Genomic DNA, 25,337 nt, shown 5'->3' with positions numbered 1-25,337 from the left:
AAAATAAGATAACTTTATTGTATACAGTCATGTTTCCGCACTAAAATTACTCAACATTGACATCTATTTTCTTTAAGATACTAAATATACACACAGTTTACAAAGCGTTATTTTTCTCTCTTCGATACTCTTTGTGACCAGTCTCAGTCCTGTTCGGTTGGTAACGTCACATTTTAACTATGGTTATCATTGAAGCAAAAATTCCACAACGGTCATTTAATTATTGATGGCGTAGGCAAAACTGGGGATTTCAACTTTACCTCTTGATTATCTGGGATTGATAATTTCCTGGTAGATAGAAAAAAAAATATCAAATAAATCATAATATAGATTTCAAGAACTGGAATATTGTATTACATACGAAATATGTACTTCGTATGCAAGCGATTCATGTGCTGTTCTAAAACTATCTTCAGTATCAACTTCTTGTTGAAACTTAAGATCTGAGGACCACCTACTTCTTCTGGTGGATATGTGTCCTTGACAATATATCACTTACAATACAGTACTATATCCTTGACCACGTGTCATCCATTGAATTGTTTTTTGGACTTGTTTTTGTCATGTCATGTATGTAAGCTACAACGCTGGCAATTCACGGAAAAAAGTACTGTCGACCAGTAGATATTTGTACCAGTTGATGAAGAATTATAGCGATATGAGTTAACCAAAATCGGTATCACATGAATTAGTCTGAAACTGACATAGTTTATCATTGATTATGTCTCTCGTTCTGAATGCATACGGCTTTATTATCCATACGATATTTGTTTGAATAATGCATACATCCTTAGTTTACTTGTTATTACAATTTATTTTCCTTTCATTGGTTTCGGTTAATTTAGGTACATGCATGTTTTATTAATAATAATTCTTAAAGTTGCCTTTTTTATATGAATTCAGTCAATCTCAACGTTGTAACTGTGCTCGATATGGTCGTTTTAACAGTTATGTTTGGCCTGGAATTAAAATAATACACATATGAGTTACAATCTCACTTGTTTGTCTCTTACATTAGATAAGTGTTAACGATAAACTTATATTGATAATATTTTGTTTGAGAGTACTAACGTTTATTGTATAACACATGTAATAAAACATTTAACTTTATGTTGAATGTCTATGAAATCAAAATTATAACGACAACAAACAGAATATGTGCGGAACTCGCATTTTATAATGATTGTGATATCAGGTATAGTCATAGTGCCTTTATATATCTTTATGTATTATAGTAGGACAAAATAGCCAAGACAGGAGACCCTGGTTACTGTAAGTCATGTACGTATTTCAATATGCATCAATAACATGTTTTGGAGCTAACTATGACGTCCATTGTCACTGAACCAAATTAAAAAGGTGTAATACCACCATTGATTTTCCCCTATTAGTCTTTGTTAAAATGACATTTAAAAAAAAATGTACAGTATTTACTTTTATTTCAACCAAATAAATACTTTGCATCAATAAAGTTAAATCCTTTCCAGTTCTACAGTTAAAAATGTCACACTACATTTCATTGCATATAAGAAAGTAACCATCACCGGAGGTAAACAACCCAATGTTTACACTGTTATTTACTGGTTACCTGCTTTGGTTACTATGTAACCTTAACTTTCCAAAATATTTTATAAGACCATCAAATAAAAAAAGAATGATGCTTTCAGACACCCAACATACATGTTAATGACTCAGAAACAAATAAGTGCACTGAAATGCAGGGTTAATTTTCTACAACTGTCAAATGTAAGGGAATACTTTTTTAGACCTACTTTCGTATGCAACCGGATGTGACGTGCCATGATTTGGTGGTATTACACCTTATACATTTTTATTTAGGGTTGATTTGAGGCATACATTATATTTTTTGACATTTGTTTGATTTAACAATAGTTTTTTTTTTTTTTGATATTGTCTACTCAATACAAGATTGACAATGCTTTGATATTTGATTGTTAATGGCCTAAGAATAGAACTGAATACATTGATTGCAAATCATATAGTGATATGAACTGTATAAATTTGGACAAAATTCCAATAATGTTTCGAAAGATAACAGGGTGATTTTCAAATCCCTAATATTTATTGATAATACAATACCATCAGAATAATTCGCTCGGAAAATGCGCCAGGATATTATGAACTTAAATTTTAGAGCTGAATAAATATGCAATAAATAATGTAGTGTCTGAATAATGTCTTCCTTCTTTGACAATTCGAATTTCTTAGCGTTACAAAAAGAACAAATGTAGCTGTACTCAATACTCTTCAACTTCATACTTTATTCGACGTTTAAGCTTTTTTTCATTCGGACGTCACTGGTAAATCTTTTGAAGACTTGCGTCTGGCACATTTACAAATTTTCATTCCTGGTATCTATAATGAATTAATGTACTGTTAAAATAGAATTGAATCAAACATTTCTAAGATGTTAATAACAATTACCAAAAATACAGCATCTTTCCAGATCATAATATGATACAATTTACCTCTAAGTTATATATATATAAAATTATAGATGGTCAACTCAGTGAAAATAAGTTTGGTTTTCGAGAAAACCATCGGACTTCTGAGAGCATTTTTGTATTAAAATCTTTAATTAATAAATACATTCATAAAAAGATAACAAAAGGTTATATCTTTGTTTTGTTGACCTTCGTTAAGCTTTCGATCCTGTGTGGAGAATAGGTGTTTTGTATGAATTAGTGAAAACAGGTGTTGAAAAACAATTTTCCAGTGTTATTAAAGAGCAATATAATAAAACAGAATCTTCAATTGAATGTAAAAGTCAATTTTCTAAATATTTTAATATTTTAAGAGGGGTAAAACAAGGGGATCCATTGAATCCCACATTATAAATTTTTTTTATTAATGATGTAATCAAAGAGTTTGATAAAACAAAAACAAAAACAGATCCAGTTGCATTAGGTTCTTCAAATATTAACTCTCTTCTTTTTGCAGATGATCTTCTTTTAATATCAGGAACTAAAGAGGGATTACAAAATAGTTTAAACAATTTTAGAGGTTTTTTTTATTGTTTGCAATCAGATGTAAATGTAAATAAAACTAAAACTATCATTTTAAAGCAAAACTGTTCCAAAAACCGCTGACTCATTTGCAATATACACAGATATTCCAATATCAGACACAAATGAGTATAAATTTTAAGGAATGTTGATTAAAAATAATAAAAATCTTTCGCACAGTACTATAGATCTAAAAAAAAAGCTAAAAAAAAGTTATCTTTGCGATGAAGTCATATACTGGTCTATTGAATAATATACCAGTTAAAGTTGCAAATAGTCTATTTGATTCGTTAGTTAAACCTATAGCTTTATATAATTTAGAAGTGACATATTTTAGACTCCTATATAACATATTTTAGAGCCAAAAAAAAGAACCAAAGAACTCTGGAAAACAATTAGACCCTTTGTTCTTCATTGATAAAACATCTTTTAAAAAGTGACACCTACAGTTTTGTAAATATGCACGTGGTATAAGAAAAAAATCATCAAAGTTAGGTGCAAGAGCTGATCTGGGGAGACTTCCTCTGGAAATTAATATTAAATTCCAATCTATATTGTATTTTATTAGATTATATTCTGATGAATTAATTCTCTCTTATAAGAATCCTTTATTTTGTCCCAAAATTTGACTCGGCAGAAATTTATTCCTGGTTCTCATATGTAAAAAATATAGTAGAAGAAACTGATATGGATTTGGACACTTTGAAAACATATTCATCACAAAAGATAACTAAAAATATAAGTGAACAAATAAAATTAAAATTGAAGCATTTTTATGAAAACTAGTAAAAGATAAACTATCAGATATATAAAGGATAACAGCAAACTCCCTATTAATACACATGTAAAAATAAATAATACAGAAGAAAAATATTTAAATTGCTAAAAACTTGAATTCAGAAAACAGATAACAAAATTTAGATAACAATTGTTAGTCACCATAATTTATTAAAATAAAAGGGAAGATACCTTGAAGTACAAAGAGAAGAAAGATTATGCCGAAACTGTAAAACAAATTGAAGATGAAATTCATTTCTTTTTATACTGTAATATAACCATAATAATAAAAAAAAAGTGTATTTTGATTTTTTGATAAATGAGAATATCCACTTAATAAACCCAAAGTCACAAACTCAGGAAAATAAGCTAGGATCCTTTTAAAACAGTCTATTGAACTGAGGACAGTTAACAATGCTACCCCAGTTTTGTAGTATGGTGCTATCAAGATTGAATAGTAAAAGTATTTAGTGAAGATTAAGCACGATATGCTTCCTATTAAAATTTATCTTGTGTCAATGCAACCACATTTTTTAACTTATAGAGCTAAGTTATATATTTCTTTGATAAAGATACAACTAAAGGTAATATCACTTACCTCGTGTTCGTGTTGTACAATTTCATTCAAAGCAATGTCAGTTAATTATCAAAGTACATAACTTATGCAATAGTAACAAATATATCATATTGTATCATGCAATTATTAAATAAAATTTAAAAAACGGTAGTAACATTAATCAATAAAAATTAAAATGAATAAACGAAATTCGAGAAATCTTTCTATGGAGTTGCATTAATAAAAGCAAATATAAATGATAATATATTTCATTTGTGAAGATCATATTAGAATTATAAAATAAAATGGCAACATTAATTGTACAGAAAAAGCATTGCATCAGCAACTTGCATGAAACACATTGAAGCCAACGTTACATTGAATCTGCATTTTTGAATGTGGTTAATCAAAATAGCAAGATATGTTTATTTTTAGAAAAAGACAAATGTGAATATTCAGAACGCAACGTATAACAGATATAAACACATGTATAATAACATCATAGGATCTCATTTATCTTCTAATAAAACAGAAGTATAAGTACAAGTATTTGTATAGTACCAATTACTAATCTTATAAAAATATAAATTGTCCCTGGATTAATGAGTTTTGAACAGCGGTATACTACTGTTGCCTTTATTTAACAAGTTGAAAATATAAAACAAAATATTTTGTTATGAACTGTTTGTAACACTGACTTTGTTTATATTTCTTAGTAGTGGTTCTCAGTTGTGACACTTTAAACATATATTTTTTTTTCAAACGAATGTCCGTGTAAGCAAGGATGTTGAGTTGTTTTAATCAACGTTAAATGCATAGAAACGAACCATCTTTAAACCACACAATGCGTTACTAAACATGTTTGGTCAAATTAAATTCTTCAAATAAACTAATAGATGTTGTTCGATATCAACCTAAATTTTGATGTCACTTACTAGGTAGCATTACTTATTAAAGACGTTAATTATAACAATAACATTTGTCATGTGAATAATCATTTATCTACTTGTTTGTGATTGTCTATCATGCGCATATTAACTTTCAATAAATGAAATTTACTCTTGTATATTAATTCAGAAATTATAATTCACGAAAGTTGAAGATCAAGTATTTTGAATGCACATACTGTCTCTTCGACCTCTACTTAAATTCCTGCATTGCCTATACATGGCATAAAAGTAGATGATTTGTAAATGTATGCACTTCTTGATTAGATATAGAAAATGAAATCTCAAATGAAGTCGACATGTGCAGCGGCGTATTGTTTAACAATATATAAAAAAGAAGATGTGGTATGATTGCCGATGAGACAACTATCCACAAAAGACCAAAATGGCACAGACATTAACAACTATAGGTCACCGTACGGCCTTCAAATATGAGCAATATGTCAATATTTATCAACATACCTGATTGTTTAAACACAAATAAACTGGTAATCTCACTGGTATCGTTATATAGACGAGTTGGCGTAGATCCTGGTACTTTATTCACCATCAGCAACTGATTGTAATTATGATAATATATGTAACGTCCAAAGACACCAATAGCGTAGTAGCGTCTCGTAACATGTGTTGAAAGTATTGTTTTAACATCAGAACCATCGTCTTTGACTGATGTCATTATACTATCGTTACTAATCCAATACAGTCTGTTTTCATCAGTGTCTACATTTATTATAAAGAAAACAAATATTATCTGATTATCTGTTGTACCCTTTATATTACGATAGAATCCCTCCGAGAAACTAAATGCAAAGCAATCAATGAACAAAGACATGTATGTTCTCCTCTTATATTTGATGCGTTTCCCTCAGTTTTAGTTTGTAGCCCGGTCTTATCTTTTTCTCAATCGAGTTTTAAACAGCGGTATACTACTGTTACCTTTATTTTAGTATGCATTTTTTTTAATTTCTACATTTGTAAAACAAAAACATCTGATAAGAATTACTAAAGTTGTGGACCTGAGAAATATTCAGTCATGAACAAATAGCTGTTGAACACAAAGACGAAATAATTGAAGAAAGCCTGTCAAGTGACATAGAGGACATACTTTCAAGTTCATTAATCGTACGATATTGCATTTTACATTTCTGATCGTATATCAATATGACATGGTTTTCTGTGACTAACAAATGTTCTTACATTTTAATTGCGAAAAATATGCGACCAATTCTACATTTGAAACAATCGCTTAGATAAGTGAATAACTATGATGTAATTGTTTTAAAAATGTATTCAAAGCACTTTGCAGTGTCTGTCAAACGCTTGCACTTTAGATGTTCAGAGAAAAAACAAAATAGAAACAGTAGCAGTGTAGATTTAGAACTTTTTAATGTTTTAATATATTGCTGATGCTGATGATCTATAAACATGGTATTGAACAATAATAATTATACCAATGACCAATATTGCCGAACGACACAAGCAAACTATGTGGGACCTAGATGCTATTCAATTGTAAAAGAAGGACTTTACAACGTCAATTACAATACATGCAATGTATTGAGGAATCTTACACTCTATTTTTATTTGTGTGATAAGTTTGTTTTTTTTTTTTTTTTGCACAACATTGACAGTTTTTTACATGTGTTGTTTAATTTGTATTCGATTTGACTTAGTTGTTACTCGTTTTCATTAAAATACTTATTCATATACATATACAGTTCGACTGATCGTACATGAATATGAATATAGTATCTTATAAAAACACAACATGCTACATTATCAGATTTTAGGAACAACGCATCAACGATAATTTTTGACAACGTACCTATAGTCATGCATCGAACAGGTGTTGATATAAATTTCACGATTGTCTTTCGTTCATATACATCGAATCTAGATTTCAGTATTCCTACATTCTCTTCAACTATATAACTCCACCTGAAAGACACAAATAGTGTTAGACAACTTAAGAATATTTAAGTTTCATTTTAGATGTGTGTTTGTGTGTGTATGTGTTGCTACTTCATGTATACACAATTCTGTAGTTTGGTTATCAAAATATAGTCAAACTTGCTCAATTTCTGCATGAAATGTCGTACCTGTTTGTAAAATCAAGGCGTATCACCCAAGGAACGCTTAGAGAAGTTGACACCGTCTTTTCATTTGTTCCGTCTAGATTGGATCTTGAGAGTGCGCCATAAGTAACCCAGTAGATATGCTCATTGACTGAATCAACAGCTATTCCTGTTGGATGTGGATCTGTCGCGATAATGATCTTTAATTTTATGTTCGTTGAGGGATATGGAAATCTATATAGATTATAAAAAAAATACTGAAATTTAATATGTTCATTTAAATGTTTAATATAGTTATCTTGTAATCAATACATTTCTTTTTTATTTATTCTATTTTTTTTTTGTAATTTATTTATTTTATTATATGTAATTAATCACTATTTCAAGATCAATTTCATTCAAGTGAATTATTATGTATTAACTGTTTTACATTACTTTTTGTTTGTGATTGTAATTACTGTATAACAGTTGATATCTGGAAAAAAATGAGTCTGAAATGTACACGGGTTCGATTTACATTATGTAACAGTGGGCTAGATGTTACTAGCGATGTCAAACTATATCACATTAAAAGTCTTATTACATTTGATAGGAATGTAGTTTTGTGTCGTATATGATTTGACTATTACTTTTCAAGTTATCAGAAAACAATTTTACATACCGAACAATGTCAAATTGATCGAATCTTGGTAAATAAACGTATCTGTTTGTATAATCGTAGTCTAAGGCGTACACAATACTTTGCACTTGCTTAACCAGTACAGTCGAATTACGTGTTTCAACATCAAATTTGATAATTGAAATGGAGTTGGAGTACAGAAGTTTTCCCAAACAAGCTGAAATAAAATGTTCACAATATTAGTGCTAATTATTTTATACAAAAATAGTTTCCTAAAAACTTAACGGTGTCACTTTTTATTAACTCGCGATCAATTTATCAATTGATTGTATTTAGGGGTTTAAAATGACGAAATATGTAAACAAGACAGTGACAACATGTAAAGAATTTAAATATTGATTTGATAGGATTTAGGAAAGTTTAACAAGGATTGATAAAAAAAACAGGAAAACATTATATAACAATAGCAGTATTCTACATTGTCTCATTCAAATGTACCGACTTAACTGAGTGTAATTTATTTGTTAACCAATGGTTTTTTTTAACAAAGTAACCGAAATACACAAAATTTCAATACAATTTGATGCATGGCATTTATCATGTAAATTATGTATAAACTATTGTCTCTGATTGAAATAATAAATAGTCCCTATAAGTTTCAGACTGATTTGACGTCGAACTAAACTCCAAATTATACACAAGAAACTAAAATGAAAAATCATACAAGATTAACAAAGGCCAGAGGAAGCTCCAGACTTTGGACAGGCGCGAAATTGTGGCGGGGTAAACATGTTTATGAGATATCAACCCTCTCCCTATGCCTCTAGATAATGTAGAAAAATAAACGCATAACAATACGCACATTAAAATTCAGTTCAATAGAAGTCCGAGTCTATGTTAGAAGGATGTAACTAAAGAAAAAAAATGACAATAATACATAAATAACAACAGACTACTAGCAGTTAACTGACATTCCACCTCCAGATTTCAATTAAACTGAAATATTATGTCTGTATCATATGAATATCCGGCACAATCCTTCCCGTTAGGTGTTTAGTATTATACCATAATGACATATATGAGAAAAACATAACCCGTGTCATGCCAACAACTGTTTTTTTTTAAATAAATGTGTTTAGTTCCGATGGAAAGTCCCTATAAATGAATCAATATTAACGCCAAAATATGCAATCTTTAATGACCTGACAACAGTATCGTAACTTTATCCCTTCTTAATAAGGCTATTTAAAGGTTTTGTTAGCTTCTGAAGTGAATACTGACATTTTTGCTCTTCATAAAGAATATATCCATGAAAAAATTGATTGGAAATACCTGAACGTATAAGATGTCCTTATACCGATGATAAAATTTAATAAATGTTTTGACTAGTTTGTTGTATCGAAAACCCGGGTGTAATAATTTTTCAGTAATACATAAATTCCTCTCGCTAAAATCTAAATCATTGTTACATACACGAGCGAATCGTACAAGTTGAGATATATAAACACCGTAAGTAGTGACAAGGGAACTTCACTATCTATATTTTTTAGCCATAGCGTTGTCAATTTATAATTGATCTACTAGTTTGAATGTCTCTCTGGTATCTTTCGCCCCTCTTGCAAAGAACACACGCCTTATAATTTGTTTAATTCATACTTTTAACTATTTAATACAGTTTTTTTCCTGGTATTGTTTATTTTATTATTATGTACTATGTTATTGTACAGTATAGACTGAGGGATCAAATGATTTGCAAACACGAAGTTAAAGTAAAATGTCTTTATAACCTCGAATTTCTGCTAAACATACTTTATAATGTCTCATTTACATATGTAATTTATATGTGTTCGAGTCTGCAAAATATTGTCACTCCAATAACAAATTGAAAGCAGAAGGGAACAACAAACTTCAAGTCGTTTACAACAAACATATCTCAGCATACATTCAATATTGAAATTATACAACACAATATCGAAACATACATACGTGATGACTGTGGTACGCATCGAGGTAATAAACACATCAAAAGCCATATAATAATATCCATTGTCGTCAATGTAAGAATCTTATTCTTCAACTTATAAGACCCGTAAACCCTAACGTGTCCAGCTTTTATATCAACAAACTGGGATTTTTAGTTACTTAACACCGTAATTGATTTTTATAAAAGATATTGTACCAAAGTAAATAAAAAAAAATGTCCCTGTTATGCACTTGATAATGGTTTCATCAATGCTTGTTCATTCAATAAGTCATATAGGATCTGTAGTGATATTTACGTGAAATACGGACACAACTAGTTTTATATCCGTTCTATTGTTATACATCATAGTTTCTATGTTTGAAACACATGCAAATTGAATAGATCATTGTTACGACTAACAATGGGTTTTTACCACAGGGTGTGACGAGCAGAATTTCTGGAAACCCCTGCTTCTATTACCCGCTTCTACATCCCGCGAGCAAAGTCCATTGTTATTCGTAATTATAGATATTTTTTTAATAACTGAACATTACTAAGAGTGTGCACTACAAATTGTTTCAAGATATTAAAATAGACATTTCAGGAAATTCCATCAATAGGGAAAAATATTAAGCATCTATTTTGAAAACAGATACATTCCTTTAAATACTCAATTGCTTGGTAATTTTTTATCCATGTCATTTTTCTCTATTTTAAAGCAATGATCTCTAAAAAAAAACAAAAGGGGGATTCTTACTCTCCTTCACCTGGTTACCCAGTGGTCGATCCGGGTTGAGTGTTCCGCGCGTTGAACCCGACTTTTAAAAGACTGTTGGACCCGATTTTAAAAGATCAATGCATTTGATTGGTTTGAGCCCCCTTTTTATCTCTAGTTGGGTACCCCCGGCTGAGTCAGACCCTGATTTCCCCAAAAAATAAATTCTTAAACATTATATACCAATATGGAACTATTTTCATTCAGAACCATAGGTGATTCTTTTTCAGAATCAACCCAGACGATACCATGTTTCAATGAAATGTGCTCCAAGGCATAAAATAATGACCTGCTTCAGGTCATAATTTTCCTTGATAAAAATGCAATCTTCAAAATTATATTGGTCTGATCGTTTTTTGTTGCCGATTTGGGAATTCATTTTTCAAAGTTCAATCGATGACAGGTGTAAAAGAAATCGTCTTTTCCCGCATTTTAATTTCGGAAACAAATAAAACATGAAATTTTGTTAATTTATCGCTGCATTACAGAAACATTGTCATATATGTAAGATGCATTTGAATGTAAACCTACATAAAATAAAGTCAGGTTTAACTTATTCGCGTGTAAGATTTTGAAAATCTATTGAGTCACACTGAATAGGTTGATTGAATAATGCTTGCTTTACGTCCAGTTGCAAATATTGCATGCATGTTCAGGACGATACAATTAAAAATGAAATCATTCTGTGATCCACATGTATTTATATTTGTCTTCGTATCAGTTCTAAACTTTTTTTTAACATTTATGTATATCTTTTGCTCTATCAAAAGATACTTTTATATTCAATTGAAAAACATTCACGTAACGGTATCTCACAAAACAAAATCCCTTTTTCATAAACTAAGTTGGTACAATAAATTACCTACAGTGTGTCTTGTATTTGTCATACACCGTTATCGGATGGTGACTATTCATTTGTTTCTTTCTTCATGCAGTTACAGTAGTATTTTTACTGTGTATGGATAATAATTTTTTAAAGGTTTTATATCTGGATTAATTAGTGAGTTTTATTTCACATCTAAATGAGCCGTAGGGCGTATTTAAACCTAAACGCATTATAAAGGAATATCCCCCTTTTAGTATGGTCGGTAAAATAGGATGCTTAATTTTGCAAATCTTTATAAAAAATAATATTTCTTTGACGGTATATTAGTCAAATATTTTAAGTTTTTATCTTTTTGTATTAAGCGTGTCTGGTAGTCGGGTTTCTAATGCAGACACACCTATCCCTTAGTATGTCCGAGTATGAATGTTTGTTTATTCTCGTGAAGAGTGAAAAGGAAGGGTTTTTAAAATAAAACCATAAGATAGAAGTTATGATTACATGTGTTAAACTGATACAGGTTAGTACTTTGGGTAATACTGTGCCCTTTAATATAGTATCTCCTACCAAAATTAACGCTTGCAAAAAAATGTCGTCCGTCTTCTACCGGGCCTTATTAAAAAATGTATGCAAGGACCATGATGTGTTTGTTGTTTGTGATGACGTTACGCACGGTATTGTGTCGCAAGACGTAACGTGTATAATTGACAAATTTGACGCCATATACTAACTTTGACATTTTTTTATCAAGAGCGGAGTACCTACTCGATCGACTTGTATCAAATAAATACCATATTAGGCTGAAGAAATGTTTCAAAATTCATCATTGATAAGGCAATTAATTACGTAAGGATCGTTCTTATTTTCTGATCTGTGATGAGTTAAAAACAAATGCAATTTTTTTCAATTTTATTTTGGATAGAATTCATAGCAACCTTTAAAAAAATGTTGCTTCCGGAGGGAGAAGATAAATTTAGCCTGCACATTTTTTTTAACAAATTAAACATAAAAACTTATGGCATTTATTTCATAAAAATAGGTCATATAATATTAATAAGCTATAATTTTATAATAATTTTAGTTGAATTGATTTGTTTTAGATTGAACTCACGTTTGTCCAATATCTGAATGTGTCTGTGCGAATTTTCAGACTATATTTAAAAAGCTTTTTTTCTATCTTTTTAGCACTGATGTTTTTTTTTTACAAATACATATTTATATAAATGTTTAAAATTTATAAGACCATTATACCTCGGATTCTAATCAGTTACGCATGTATAAAGGTGTTTTCGATTTGTGTGAAAACTTTTGTCCATTAGAAATTATCCCTCGGTCAATCCCCCTTTTTTCTCTGTGTCTAAAAAGGGTCTATTCCTTATGTGTATGTGTTTATCTAATCGGAGTGTTATTTTGATTCAGAAGACCATTTTAGAATGAACATGTTCCCAGCATCATGTTACTGCCAAAACAGTTCGTTAAAAGTGTGTACTTATATAAAAGATGCCACTGTACAGAAACGTCAAAATGACACCCTTGGACATAATGGTTAGATATAGGGTAAGCTTTCCGAAAAAAATTGTAAGGTCAAAATGTTTGTGAAAACACCCGACGAGTTTAGCCATTTGTATGAACCTATAGTTTGTATCTTATACATAGGTTAGTTTTGTATTATAATATGGACAAAACATATGTTTGGACATAGTGGCTAAACATTCTATTTTTTTTTTAAATTCTGCTTCATGTAAAGGTTTTTTTGTACATTTGAAACTTACAAAAATACTGAACTTAGAGGAAAATCAATTCGGAAAGTCCATAATCACATGGTAAAATCAAATAACAAAACGCATCAAAAACTAATGGACAAGATCTGTCATATTCCTGACTTAGAACAGACATTTTCAAATGTAGAAAATGGTGGATTAAACCTGGTTCTATAGCGCTAACCCTCTCACTTTAATGACAGTCTCATCAAATTCCGTGTTTATCTTTTTCAGAACTTCCTATTGAGTATATATTTGATATGATATGATTATTTTATAGGGATAATAGCAAAGTTGAAATTTTGATAAACTTTCGTCATAACACATTCAGACAGGTTCCTCTGCTGATCATTTCGTTGAAGGCTTGCTTCAAATTTGAGCCAATACCAAAAAACGGGTATGGCGTTATAATGTAAATCTAGTAGGAAGTTGATATACTAAATTTCGCAGATTTGATGTGCAAAATGACAACGGAATATAGAAAAATGCATTTTATTTAATCTGAAATGTTACGCCGGACATGCAATTTTTAACGCAAAAGTAAGATTTGTGTGATCAATAAAATAAATTCATGATGGAAAAATGTATAGAATTAACTAAGAAATAAGAAAATTATGTCCAGGCCTTTCTGTAGATATATGCATGTTGGTGATTTGATTTTGTATTGGCAAATGGTTGCTGTTTTAAAATCATGTAATAAGGTAATTTAAATCCCAACGCATTATCGTGCGTAATGTCAATAAGAATACACGATACAGGCAACCTTGACCTGCTGATCCATTTAAGTACACAAATCTAACGGAAATATGCAAAACAGCTTTGACATTTGGAAAATATGCTCACTTGTCAAAGTTTAAACGAAGATAACTAAATCATAATGTTACTAGAGGGGATTTCGTGGTTCAAATTGTCAATAACTATGCTATTGGTTATATATTTTTCATTTAATAATCCATGTTAACAAATATAGGGTTTAGAATGGGGTGTAAGTTAGTTATACAACTCGGGATATGGCGTGTCTGGATAAGAACCGGCTGACGGGGTTTCTTATCCAGACACACCTATACCTCGGTGTATAAATATTACAAACCTGTTGTTAAAACGGGGATTATATTACAAGTACATTTGTGTTGTTAGTATAACCATTTGTCAAGCCTATGTTGATAACACATTTAATAGAATGTTAATTACATGATTTCCATTTAATTAATTGCAGGTTAAATGTTGTGAATGTGTGAGACGCGTTTTGCCTATTGATACTACTATTTGAAAACTTCAAAATAGTGTCACACATTTCTCTTAAAAAAGATTAACAAGACGAGTATATATTTATTTAGCTACTGATCAAAGATACGTTGAAGTCTTTTGGTTTGTGTGTGTGTGTGTCGTGTATGCCTTGTTTTTTTTTATACAGCTATTACAAAAATATGCAAATAAGTGTATAAATGTATATGTTTTTAGTTACATGAAATACGGTAAAACTTCATAATGTTTTTCTGCAATTGTCAAAAATATAATTTTTAATAAAAGTACGAATTGAAATGTATTTGAATTACATAACACTCCGAAAGGGTTTGCTCCAATTTTATTGTAAAGCAATAAAGGTTTTTTTATCTGATATATTATTAAATTGAAATACATTTGTTTACATTATAACTTGCATGGACAATTGGCTTATCATATAAAAAGTGAAAGGAGATCTGTCTGTAACTAAATAGAAAAGGATATATTTTTTATAAGATTGCTGTGTTCTTGTTTCATAAATCATTGTTTATTTTCAAGTGATTTTGTATTTACTTATTCTCGGAGTTATGTTCAACGAATTATTAAGAAAATTAAATTTAAACAATATTAAATAGATATGGACCTGTATTTGACCTTTGCAAAAGTGTAATAACTTTAATCAATATTCAATAGAAATGAACTTATTTTAAAACATCATTGCCATTTGTTACAGATACTGGTTGTTGGAGTCAAGCGTTTCAAACGAAACATTAATCACGAGAACAGTAATTGAATGCAGAGATGATCAGAAAGAGAGAGACGATAGATACCAAAGGAACATTCAAACTCAGAAGTCGTATATAATCTGACAACGCAATATATATAAAGAGAAAAAGACCAATACACATACAATGAACTAATACACAAAACACAACATTAAAAACAAAAGAATGCAATGAGTATACTGTCCTAATATTTAGTTTAATTTGATGCTGTTTTATAGGATATAATATATATGTCCGTTTACAAATAATTAAACGTGTTGTTTTCAATTGTTTACAACACTGGGTCGATACATGTACCTCTGCTGGTGGACTATCTGTCTCCGTGAGAATCACCAGCTCCGTAGTCAGCACGTCGGTACTGACATGATTTAACAAACTATTCTAAAATTTTCCGTTTACAAATTTAGAAGTTATTAAGAATAAAGTTTAAACTCTATCAGGAAAATTAAACTTTATATGAATTTGGCTATTTATTGTAGGTATTTTTGTTATATAGCTCGTCAACGGTTTCGTTACTTATACATCCTCGGATTTCAAATGTTTGGCTTTGAGCGTTCCTGAAGAAGGATTATAATTCAAGACGTCAGACGCGCGTTTCGTCTACATAAGATTCATTAGTGACGATCAGAATAAAATAGTTGTAAATCTAAACAATTATAAAGTTGATTTAAGGGCCAAAAATTCCAAAAAGTTGTGCCAAATACGATAAGGTAATCTATTCATGGAATCAGAAAATCCGCAGTTTTTTTACAGGAAATTTATTAAAATAACCATATAATTGATATTCATGTCAACAACAAAGTGCTGACTACTGAGCTGGTGATACCCTCGGTGACGAAACGTTCACCAGAAGTGGCATCAACCCAGTGGTGTTAATAGTTATAAAAGGTACCAGTAATATAATTTAAAACGCCAGACGGGCGTTTCGTTTTCATTAGACTCATTAGTAACGCTCAGATCAAAATAGTTGTAAAGTCAAAATAGTAAAAAGTTGAAGAGCATTTAGGACCCAAAATTCCTAGAATGTGTGCCAAACACGGCTAAGGTAATCTATTCCTTGAATGAGAAAATTCTTATTTTTTCGAAAAATTCAAAGTTTTGTAACAGGATATATTTCAAAATGACCATATAATTGATATTCATGTCAACACCGAAAGTGCTGACTACTGGACTCGTGATACCCTGGGGACAAAACGTTCTCCAGCAGTGGCATCGACCCAGTGGTGTTAATAGTTATCAAAGGTACCAGGATTATAATGTAATACGACAGACGTGTTGTTTTCGATTTTTTGCAACACTTTAAAAAATTTAAGTCAATTGATTAATTCATTTAACATGTTTCTTTTTAACTAATATAATTGCTACCTATCTTTCTTTTTGGTTATTATTTGATTGTAGGCAGCCATATTTTTTTCTATAAAGAAATTATGTCTTTTTTCCGTCTAATAAGAAAGGTAAACATGCTAGTTATACTAACTGCAGGTGTGTTGAGATAAATTAAGCAGTACATGGTTCTACTTCCCACCATTGGTGTACGTTTCGGCAATAAAGATTATTAATAACATGTAGGTATTCCTTCTGAGCATTTATTTTGCCCCTTTAATTACAGACTTGTTCTTTTACTGGTTTTAATAACAGTTTATGGCCAAACTCAGTAAATAACCGTCTAAATTTCATTAAATTAATAAATTCAACACCACTTACAGTTATCTTGATAATTTTGTTTCGTTAAATAATCAAAAATTCTCTAAATATAATGCTGATATTTACCCAAAGGAACTAACTCAAAATCAATCTAATATCAACAGCAATAGCTGTTCTTACCTAGATTTAGATGTTTCAGTACTACACCAGAAACTATATACAAACTAGCACGGCAACAGTGATTTTTCTTTCCCAATTGCATATTTTCACTTCTTTGGCGGTAATGAGTATTTGGCATTGTCTTGCGATATTTAAATATGCCAGCTGGTTCACTCTCCTCGACGTTTATAATTTTGATTAGGGTAATTTATGTATTACTAGTAAATTGATGTGAGGGATTCTTTTAACACAAATTAATTAAATTCTTTCACAGGCAAATTTGCCTGTACCTGTAGAAAACTGATTTTAAAAAGAATGGCACATATTTAATGTTACAGTTATGTTGTGAACCGAGCCCAACAATTTAGATACGAGCTTGGTTATCTTCTCAACCCTTAAAATAAAGTTATTCTAAAAGATTAACTATTTACCACTTCATCATATAAACCCGAATTCAAATTTATTATGTGTACCTGATGCACGTTTCGTCTAAAAGAAACTCATCAGTGACGCTCGAGTCCAAAAATGTTAAAAAGATCAAATAAAGTACGAAATTGAAGAGCATTGTAATTAAATCTTTAAATATTATTTTTATTGGTATAGATATTGATTTTGTTATCAGTTCACATAAACTATACTATATATTTACAAATATGTAATTTCACGGTATTATCTGTTGATACCTCTATTTTAGCATTGTACAATGCCATGTTTGTTTCTGACTTTCAATGACGTCTTTACACTAAATCTATTGAGAGTGGTTGTATTGGAAACAAATTTAGGCTAAGAAATTAGATCGTTTGTTTGCAACGTACTCGTCTTGGAACCCTGAATAGATAACGTCATAACAAAAGATAGGTCGTGTACATAGAGAGCAGTAGCGGGAACGCCTCATATGCAATCCTTAACATTATTGGAGCCTGCAAATGAATTAAATAGCAATGAAACATAATAAATTATGAAAAGTCACCGTAAATTACTGTCTCTAACAAACATTAAACTTTAGATATCTTTGGAATCTCTTTGATAATGTGTATGCATGGAATACAATGATTTCACAGTATATATAATAAATCACGATTAAACTCAATAACAATTTGAACAGTCTACAACATTCTGGTACATAAATCCCGGTATCCACATCCACATCCGATAGTCTAATTTAGTCCACATTCGTATCTTTTCTTTTGCTTTGGTCATCGCTCACCTTGCTGGTAGTATTTCATTACGCGGTCTATGGTATTCTTCAAATGTCAGTTCTGGCGGATATAATAATTGCGGTTCCTTTAACAGTCTTTTAATTACAATTTATGTTCTACACTATGTTATCACTTTATTCACCGTTGACGGTAGACGATCTTTTATCTGTGATAAAGTAGCGACATATCTGTTGTTATAGTAACTTATACATGTCATCTTGAATAAATCTTATATTCTTTGTTTCTCTTAGTCTTCTCTTCAATTTACGTAAGTTCAAATGAGTATGAATTTAATGACTTCTTCCGGTGGCATTCTTTTGTCTATTGTGAATCCCCTGGATTCATAAGAGATGTTTGCTGGTTACTGTTTCTTGATGTAATGTGAAGTGATCCTGATAATACATAACCAATTTTAGACTTCATGTCAGTAGGTCACTTAACAATAATGATATTGTTTTCTATAATTCACCAATAGTAGTCGGCTCCTAGAAGTACTGAGTCTTGGAAATTGTCGTTCGTTGTAACTTGATTTGCAAGTGTTATTCTTGATCAATACGAATAATTTTCAAGCTTTACGGATGAAAGTTTTGAGTGGTGTGGCGATTTCTGGCACGACCAATACTTTGATTTGCAATTGTTTTTCGTCTGTAATCAAATAAAAAGTAGCAGTTTAATTGTTTAACTTGTCATTGATGCATCGAGCACCCTCAATTTTAATTTGATCGATCATTATTGTTTCGTTGGCAGGGATTTTGATGCGGAAATATGTTTTTGAAAATTATCTAATGGCCAAAAGACAGGCCCTTTTTACGGTGCTGGCAACTGTGCAATCCATTTCATTTTGTCAAAATCAGAGTCAGAAATATCTTCATTTTCAGTTCAGAGCACCTCAAACCCTACACCACAACTCCAAAAATCGAATGGTCCGCGTCTGATACATAACTGTTATTTTTAAATTAAACAATATTATAACTATCCGACTGAAATCTGAAATGCTAAGACTGGCTGATGGGGACAACCACAATTTATATTATGTCTTATAAGTCCGTAAATGGCTTACGTGAACATCGAACTTATACACATATGTCAAGACATGACCTCCGGGATTTAAATGGATTGACGAGTTAATCTGACAATACACTTGAATTTAAATTTCCGATCACTGATCACTGTATTGATTTATGGCATGCTATTTCCATGAGTGTTTACCTAAGATTATCTTTTATAGAATTTTTAAATAATTAGTGATACATTGTTAATGTTCATGAAAAAGTATTTAAAATGTTTACAAAACAATTAATTTGTGATTTACACTAATGAGCTCGGGTTGGTATAAAGTAAGGAGTGTGGCTTCCGTTGATGATCACCTAAAAACTACTCAAACGGCGTCTTTAATCTTGTTATATTTTCTTTTGAAAAGAAAGAGTGAGATAAAACAAAATGAATAAAAATCAAAATTTTCTTAAATCTCTTGTATCCGAGAATAAACAATTTTGTCAGCTACATGGATAACCGACCTCAATAACGAAACTATCGATTGGAAATTACTCTCTTGGAAAAGCCATAGGATTTTTTTTAATTGAAACAATTGAATAAGTAAAAATAATGTTATTATGATAATAAAAGAATGTGACATACAAATACATCGATCTGATACTAGAATATCGATCCCCTTGCCATATTCACCCGGATTTATTTTAGCTTTACCAAGTTAAGCAAGAGTTGTGGCTCTTAGATTGTCGAACTTCCGGTGTTCGTTTGAGTCGAACTACGTGTATCTCGAAATATTTCTCTTGTCCGGCTGACTTCGACATATTTTAAAATAACATAAGCAACACGTTATTCTTATCATTCGATCTTACATTTTAGTTTTTGTTTGACATTTAAATTACATTGCATCACGTGAACTCTGGTTCAATCTGTAAATGAATGATGTAAAAAAAAATACTACATGTGTTCATACATTACAGATGTCATGCATATTGCAAAATATCATGTGTGGGTGTTCTGCATTAAAGACTACAGACATATTTGGTATAGAAATTGCCTACGTACCTTTTTCTTTGCATGAATAGACAAATAAGAAATCATCTTTAATGTAAATCATAACTACGAATTAGGAATTGTAATATGTAATGTAAGATACAAACACATTAGTTCGTTAATTAATGTAATAAATATTTTGAATCTAGTTTTAAAGTTAATATAAGTTCCTACAAAAGAAGCAGATACGGATTCAAACTCTTTTTCACTTTACTATGTTGTGAAACTTAACGATTTTCTACTGCAATAAGCACCACAAACTGTTGACACGTCGTCAAAAGAATTATAAACAAATGTTATCTTACAACGGATGAATCAAATTACCGTTACTAATGTGGGTCACACAAAAAAAGTGTACATTCGTGTGTTCATGCCGCGTGAAGCTTTGAGCATAATAGAATATAATACTCATGAATTTAATGTATAATGTTGTATGTTTTATTATGTTTCCTGGTTTACAATAAACTATTTAAAAAAATATAATACGTGATTATTATTCTAATACACGTGGTCATGTAAGCCATGCTAGCTATTTCCATTATGCTGATGAACAAACTTGGCACACAAATAAAAACAACTCATAATGATTAAAACAAGAAAAATGAAAGAACAGAAAACAAAAGAAAAAGAACAAATATCTACCGTTGATACCTCTTTTAATGTGATTCAAACTTTTCTAACGATTCGATAAAAGCGATAACTATTATAGGAAGAAGCTGGTTAACATGCCAACTTATGGGTTCCGCCTTAAAGAAGTTCCACTGTAAACTTGTTATAAACAATGTTATGAAATCTGTTGATGATTTTTATTCTATAAACAACGATGATAAATTATGGGAAAATCACGATTGACCTGTTTAAGTAAGAGTCAGATCAGTTAGTTGACGCCAACACCAGGACACAGATATAATCTGTTAACAATAAATGGGTGGGGTTTTTATTTACAATTGTCGGTATCGCATTCAATTTAAACGTTATCAGAAGTATCGCTCCGTTTAATATAAGATAGTTAAAACAAAACAAACACTAAAACAGCGATATCGTTTATAACAAAAGAAAGATACAAACAAAACACACATGGTAACTGTTTGACGGGTTAATTCCTTTTCGACCTCTTTTTATGACATGTTCTAAATTCAATTTGTAACACCACTGTTCCAGTTTCTGGGATGATACATATCTAACTCTGTCACATTATGTACATGCATGTCCCAAGTCTGGAGTAATTCACTGGTTGTCGTTTTAAACTGTATTTCATATTTGTTTTTCTTTTATTATTTTGTATAAATAGATAGATAGTTTATTCTCACAAAACCATACAACTACACAGGTTACAGAGGAGTGAGAAAATGATATACATAAAAATAGAAATGTACTAAAAATATATAATTTCAAAATTTCGGACGAGATGATATATTAAAGAATATATATATATACTTATCCAGTCAAATATAAAAGTTAAAATTGTATCAAGAAATACTTTCTATAAGTATAAGTATGGTAAATAAATCATGGTTGTTAAGAAGGAGTGGGCTAGCTTACTATTAATACATCTTATTAAATCATTCTGTTAGTTTTCTTGATTTCGTGTTTAACATTAATTATTTCAAGGCTTTTTTTTTATCTTACTATACTGTTAATAATTTTCTCTCTGTTGATGTATACACAGTTATTTATTCTGCCTTAAGTCATTAAGTATATTGTGATCATGCTAAAAGTTTTTATTTTCATATGACAAATAACTGACAATAATGAATACATCAGTAATATTTCTAAGACATTACCTGTTTTAGAATCTAATGCAAGCGGTTGTAATGAAAACTATAAGAAAGCTCAATCTTGTGTAATGTCCACAAAAAAATGAATGTGTTTGGAACAGAAAAAAACCAAGACGGTTGACATCATTCTTTTTTCAATACTATGAATGTCCAAATTGAGGAAATACTATACACACCGAAACAAACGGATAGGTAAATGAACCAGTAAATTAAATACAATTACTGAAAATGTCAGTTTAAAAAACAAAACGTAAAATAAAGATTATTTATATCTTTCATAAAAAAATATTTGTTGCCATGTTTAAAAATTGAATTATTTTCTTTTTCAGTATAAACCTAGCACTTGAAACATGCGCTATGATATTATATTTTCATATTTCACAGCTGATTCAATATACGATAAATCGTGTTTGTTCTGATCTTTCTTCTTTTTGTAACAATATCAAACTTCGTAGACCAACTAAACGAATAAATTTACTGTTACAATGGAATAATATCAAAATTGTGTATGTATTGATGAAAACTTGGGCATACCTTATTACCATTTAATTTACCTGTGTGTAGTTCTAGATCTATGATCCATACCCATGATATGTTGCTACGTGTTTGATCTGTACATCTAACCCTGACGTCAATCCGGTAATGCAAGTGCTGTATCACACTCAGATGAGATGTATTACAATAAAGAATGAAAAATAAAGGTTGATAAAGATTTGATTTGATTTTTGTTGGCGCTCGTTTTACGAAAATGAGACTACATTTTTGTATTTGAATACTAACATGGCAAACGTGGCAAAGTAGTTTATAAATTTAATTAAAAAATAAACTTACGAAAAGTAAATTTACAAGTCCTTTCTAGAACATTTTAGTTAATTGATTATTTGTTGTCAAGAGTTGTAACATTATCAATATAAATTAACAGCTTCATAACCTTATTCCAAGAAATTATCATCAACAGTAGATAGATTAACGAGATTGATACTGTAAGTGTATTCAAAAATAACTAAATACCAAAATTACTTCATGTACTGTTGGTTAATCAGATGTGTATATACTAAGTTAAAAGCCTAATAGGAAACATTAGGAAGCAACACGCAATTAGATATACGATGTTAACACACATGAGTCAAATCATCAGTAGTCTTTAAAATTACAAAAAAACAAAATGAAATATCGTAAAAAATAATTATATATACAATATTTTTTGTTTATTCTAAGAACTGGTTTTTCATTTTTTTTTTTCATTGGGAATTGGAAATAAAAAAATGTAAAAATTCAACATTTTGGCTGATAAAGATGTCACGACTCTCTCTACCTTAAAACATATACAAACATGGCATATATTCGTGTTAAAAAGTCTATGCACATGTAGGATTATTCATTAATGTAACTATGCACTTCTTAAGTGTGTTGTATCATAATGATATATGAAATGACAAACACGAAATAATGAATAAAGTGGATTCATGCTACTGCTTATTGTAAAACGTTTAAATGAACTACTTTTAACCTACCGGATTGATTAAATACAAATATACTGTCAATATGCCTGGTTTCGTTATACAGCACAGTCGGTTTCAATCCTGGTGTTTTAGTTACCATTACCAACTGCTTGTATTTTGCATAATAAATATAGCTACCAAGGACACCAATAGCATAGTAATTTCTATCAAACTGTATCGAAATGATTGATTTGACGTCAGAGCCATCGTCTTTAGCTGATTTCATTTCACCGTTGGCATTAATCCAATACAGTCTGTTTTCATCTGGGTCTTCAGTATTTGAAAACAAATATTGGAACAATTGCAGTTCATTCTTATAGTAGTTATATACGGATGTATCACAGTAACTTTCTAAAACTTGCTGTAAACTGTAGGATTGATATTTTAAGTGAATAGTGAAGCAATAAAAAGAAATGTTTACAAAAGCAAAACTGTAAGACCACACGTCAATAGGATGTAATGTGGAGCATACACCCAAGTTCACTGATAAGCGGAACAGCTTTGTTATGTTCTTTTTGTTTACATCGCTTTTGAGAGATTAAACATTTTTTAATAATAAAAAGATAGGAAGGCTTGAACGTCGATTGTTGGATTTTTTTTTATAAAATATTCATACAAGTAGATATACAATTTGATTGGAAAAATCTGAACCTAACTTTTGTATCTTATAATACAAAAATGAGAGATTGTCACATTTTAAGCATAATTACAACAAAGCTTACTAGTAATGACGTACCTATATCCATGCAATAAACAGGTTTTGTAAAGTTAACGATTTTCTTATGTGCAGCTAAATCAAAACTAGATTTTAATATTCCTCTATGGTGTTCAGCTATGTATATCCACCTAAATAAAAAGTTTCAGGTTCATTTCATGTTTGTGTTTGTATATGTTGTGACATAATGTATAAACAATTATGAAAGCGGAGGATAGTACAACTCATAAAATAAGATATACCAACAGTTATATTACCCCCAAAAATTGTATAATGTTTTGATATAGGACTGATTGTTATAGGTGTTTCAGACCTTTTGCCAAGTCTGCTTTAGATCAGACCTGGAGACAAGTGTGCTATTGACCAAACCTAAGGAAAAGCCTACTTAGGACAGATTGCAGAGTTACGAATTTTCATATGAGACCTGAGTTTTTCTTATGTAAACAAAAATCGTATTGTTCTTGTTTGCCAGTGCAGAAAATAATTATACTCGTATACTCTTTTTTTTTTACACATTAAAAAGAAATTAAATTGATATGTTGATATACATAAAATAATGGAAATCTGATAGACGATCACAAATGTTTCATGATATGAACGTACATAGTATAGCAAGGTCAAACGTGTGTGCAATGGACCACCTGAAACATTATATTAGACATTAGCAATAAAGCTATTGATAAGAAATAACTATCGCACTCAGAAAATGACGTGACTCTTGATCATATCCACATAAAAGACACTGAAAGACAGTTAAAATCAAATTATAACCTATACCAAAATCGTGTTTCTCAATCTTTTAAATCATTGCTTACACATCTAATGAGTGTAAAGACGGCATAACTTGCCTAATAAAGGTCTTTTGTGTTTCTCTCAACGGACAAGAATATATATTAAAACGGTATCACCTAAGGAGAATTAATCTAGTTTGTTGGTGTTTTTTGTTAAGGCTTCAGCTTGTACAAGA

The 25,337-nt window shown here is 30.3% G+C and overlaps 1 protein-coding gene across 2 annotated transcripts; it reads right to left on the bottom strand.

The window, feature by feature from the left end:
- Window positions 1-10,337, bottom strand: LOC139529645 (very low-density lipoprotein receptor-like). Of its 2 annotated transcripts, XR_011665850.1 has the most exons (7): window positions 9,987-10,337; window positions 8,043-8,217; window positions 7,406-7,615; window positions 7,132-7,244; window positions 5,769-6,026; window positions 2,281-2,376; window positions 1-959 (listed from the first exon to the last, which is right to left on the bottom strand). XR_011665850.1 is itself a non-coding variant. In XM_071325506.1 (6 exons), exons 1-6 carry the CDS (start codon window positions 10,045-10,047, stop codon window positions 949-951), a joined length of 828 nt encoding a protein of 275 aa, XP_071181607.1. In that variant the 5' UTR covers window positions 10,048-10,270; the 3' UTR covers window positions 1-948. The 2 variants fall into 2 exon arrangements, 1 of the variants encoding a protein (XP_071181607.1); XM_071325506.1 differs by lacking the exon at window positions 2,281-2,376 and having other exon boundaries at window positions 9,987-10,270.
- Between the last annotated feature and the right edge of the window lie 15,000 nt (window positions 10,338-25,337).

The sequence above is a fragment of the Mytilus edulis genome, chromosome 7, assembly GCF_963676685.1.
Source record: "Mytilus edulis chromosome 7, xbMytEdul2.2, whole genome shotgun sequence".
In the NCBI taxonomy this organism is placed as follows: domain Eukaryota; kingdom Metazoa; phylum Mollusca; class Bivalvia; order Mytilida; family Mytilidae; genus Mytilus; species Mytilus edulis.
Note: the sequence above shows the minus strand (reverse complement) of the source record. Positions and strands in the feature narration are given on the sequence as shown.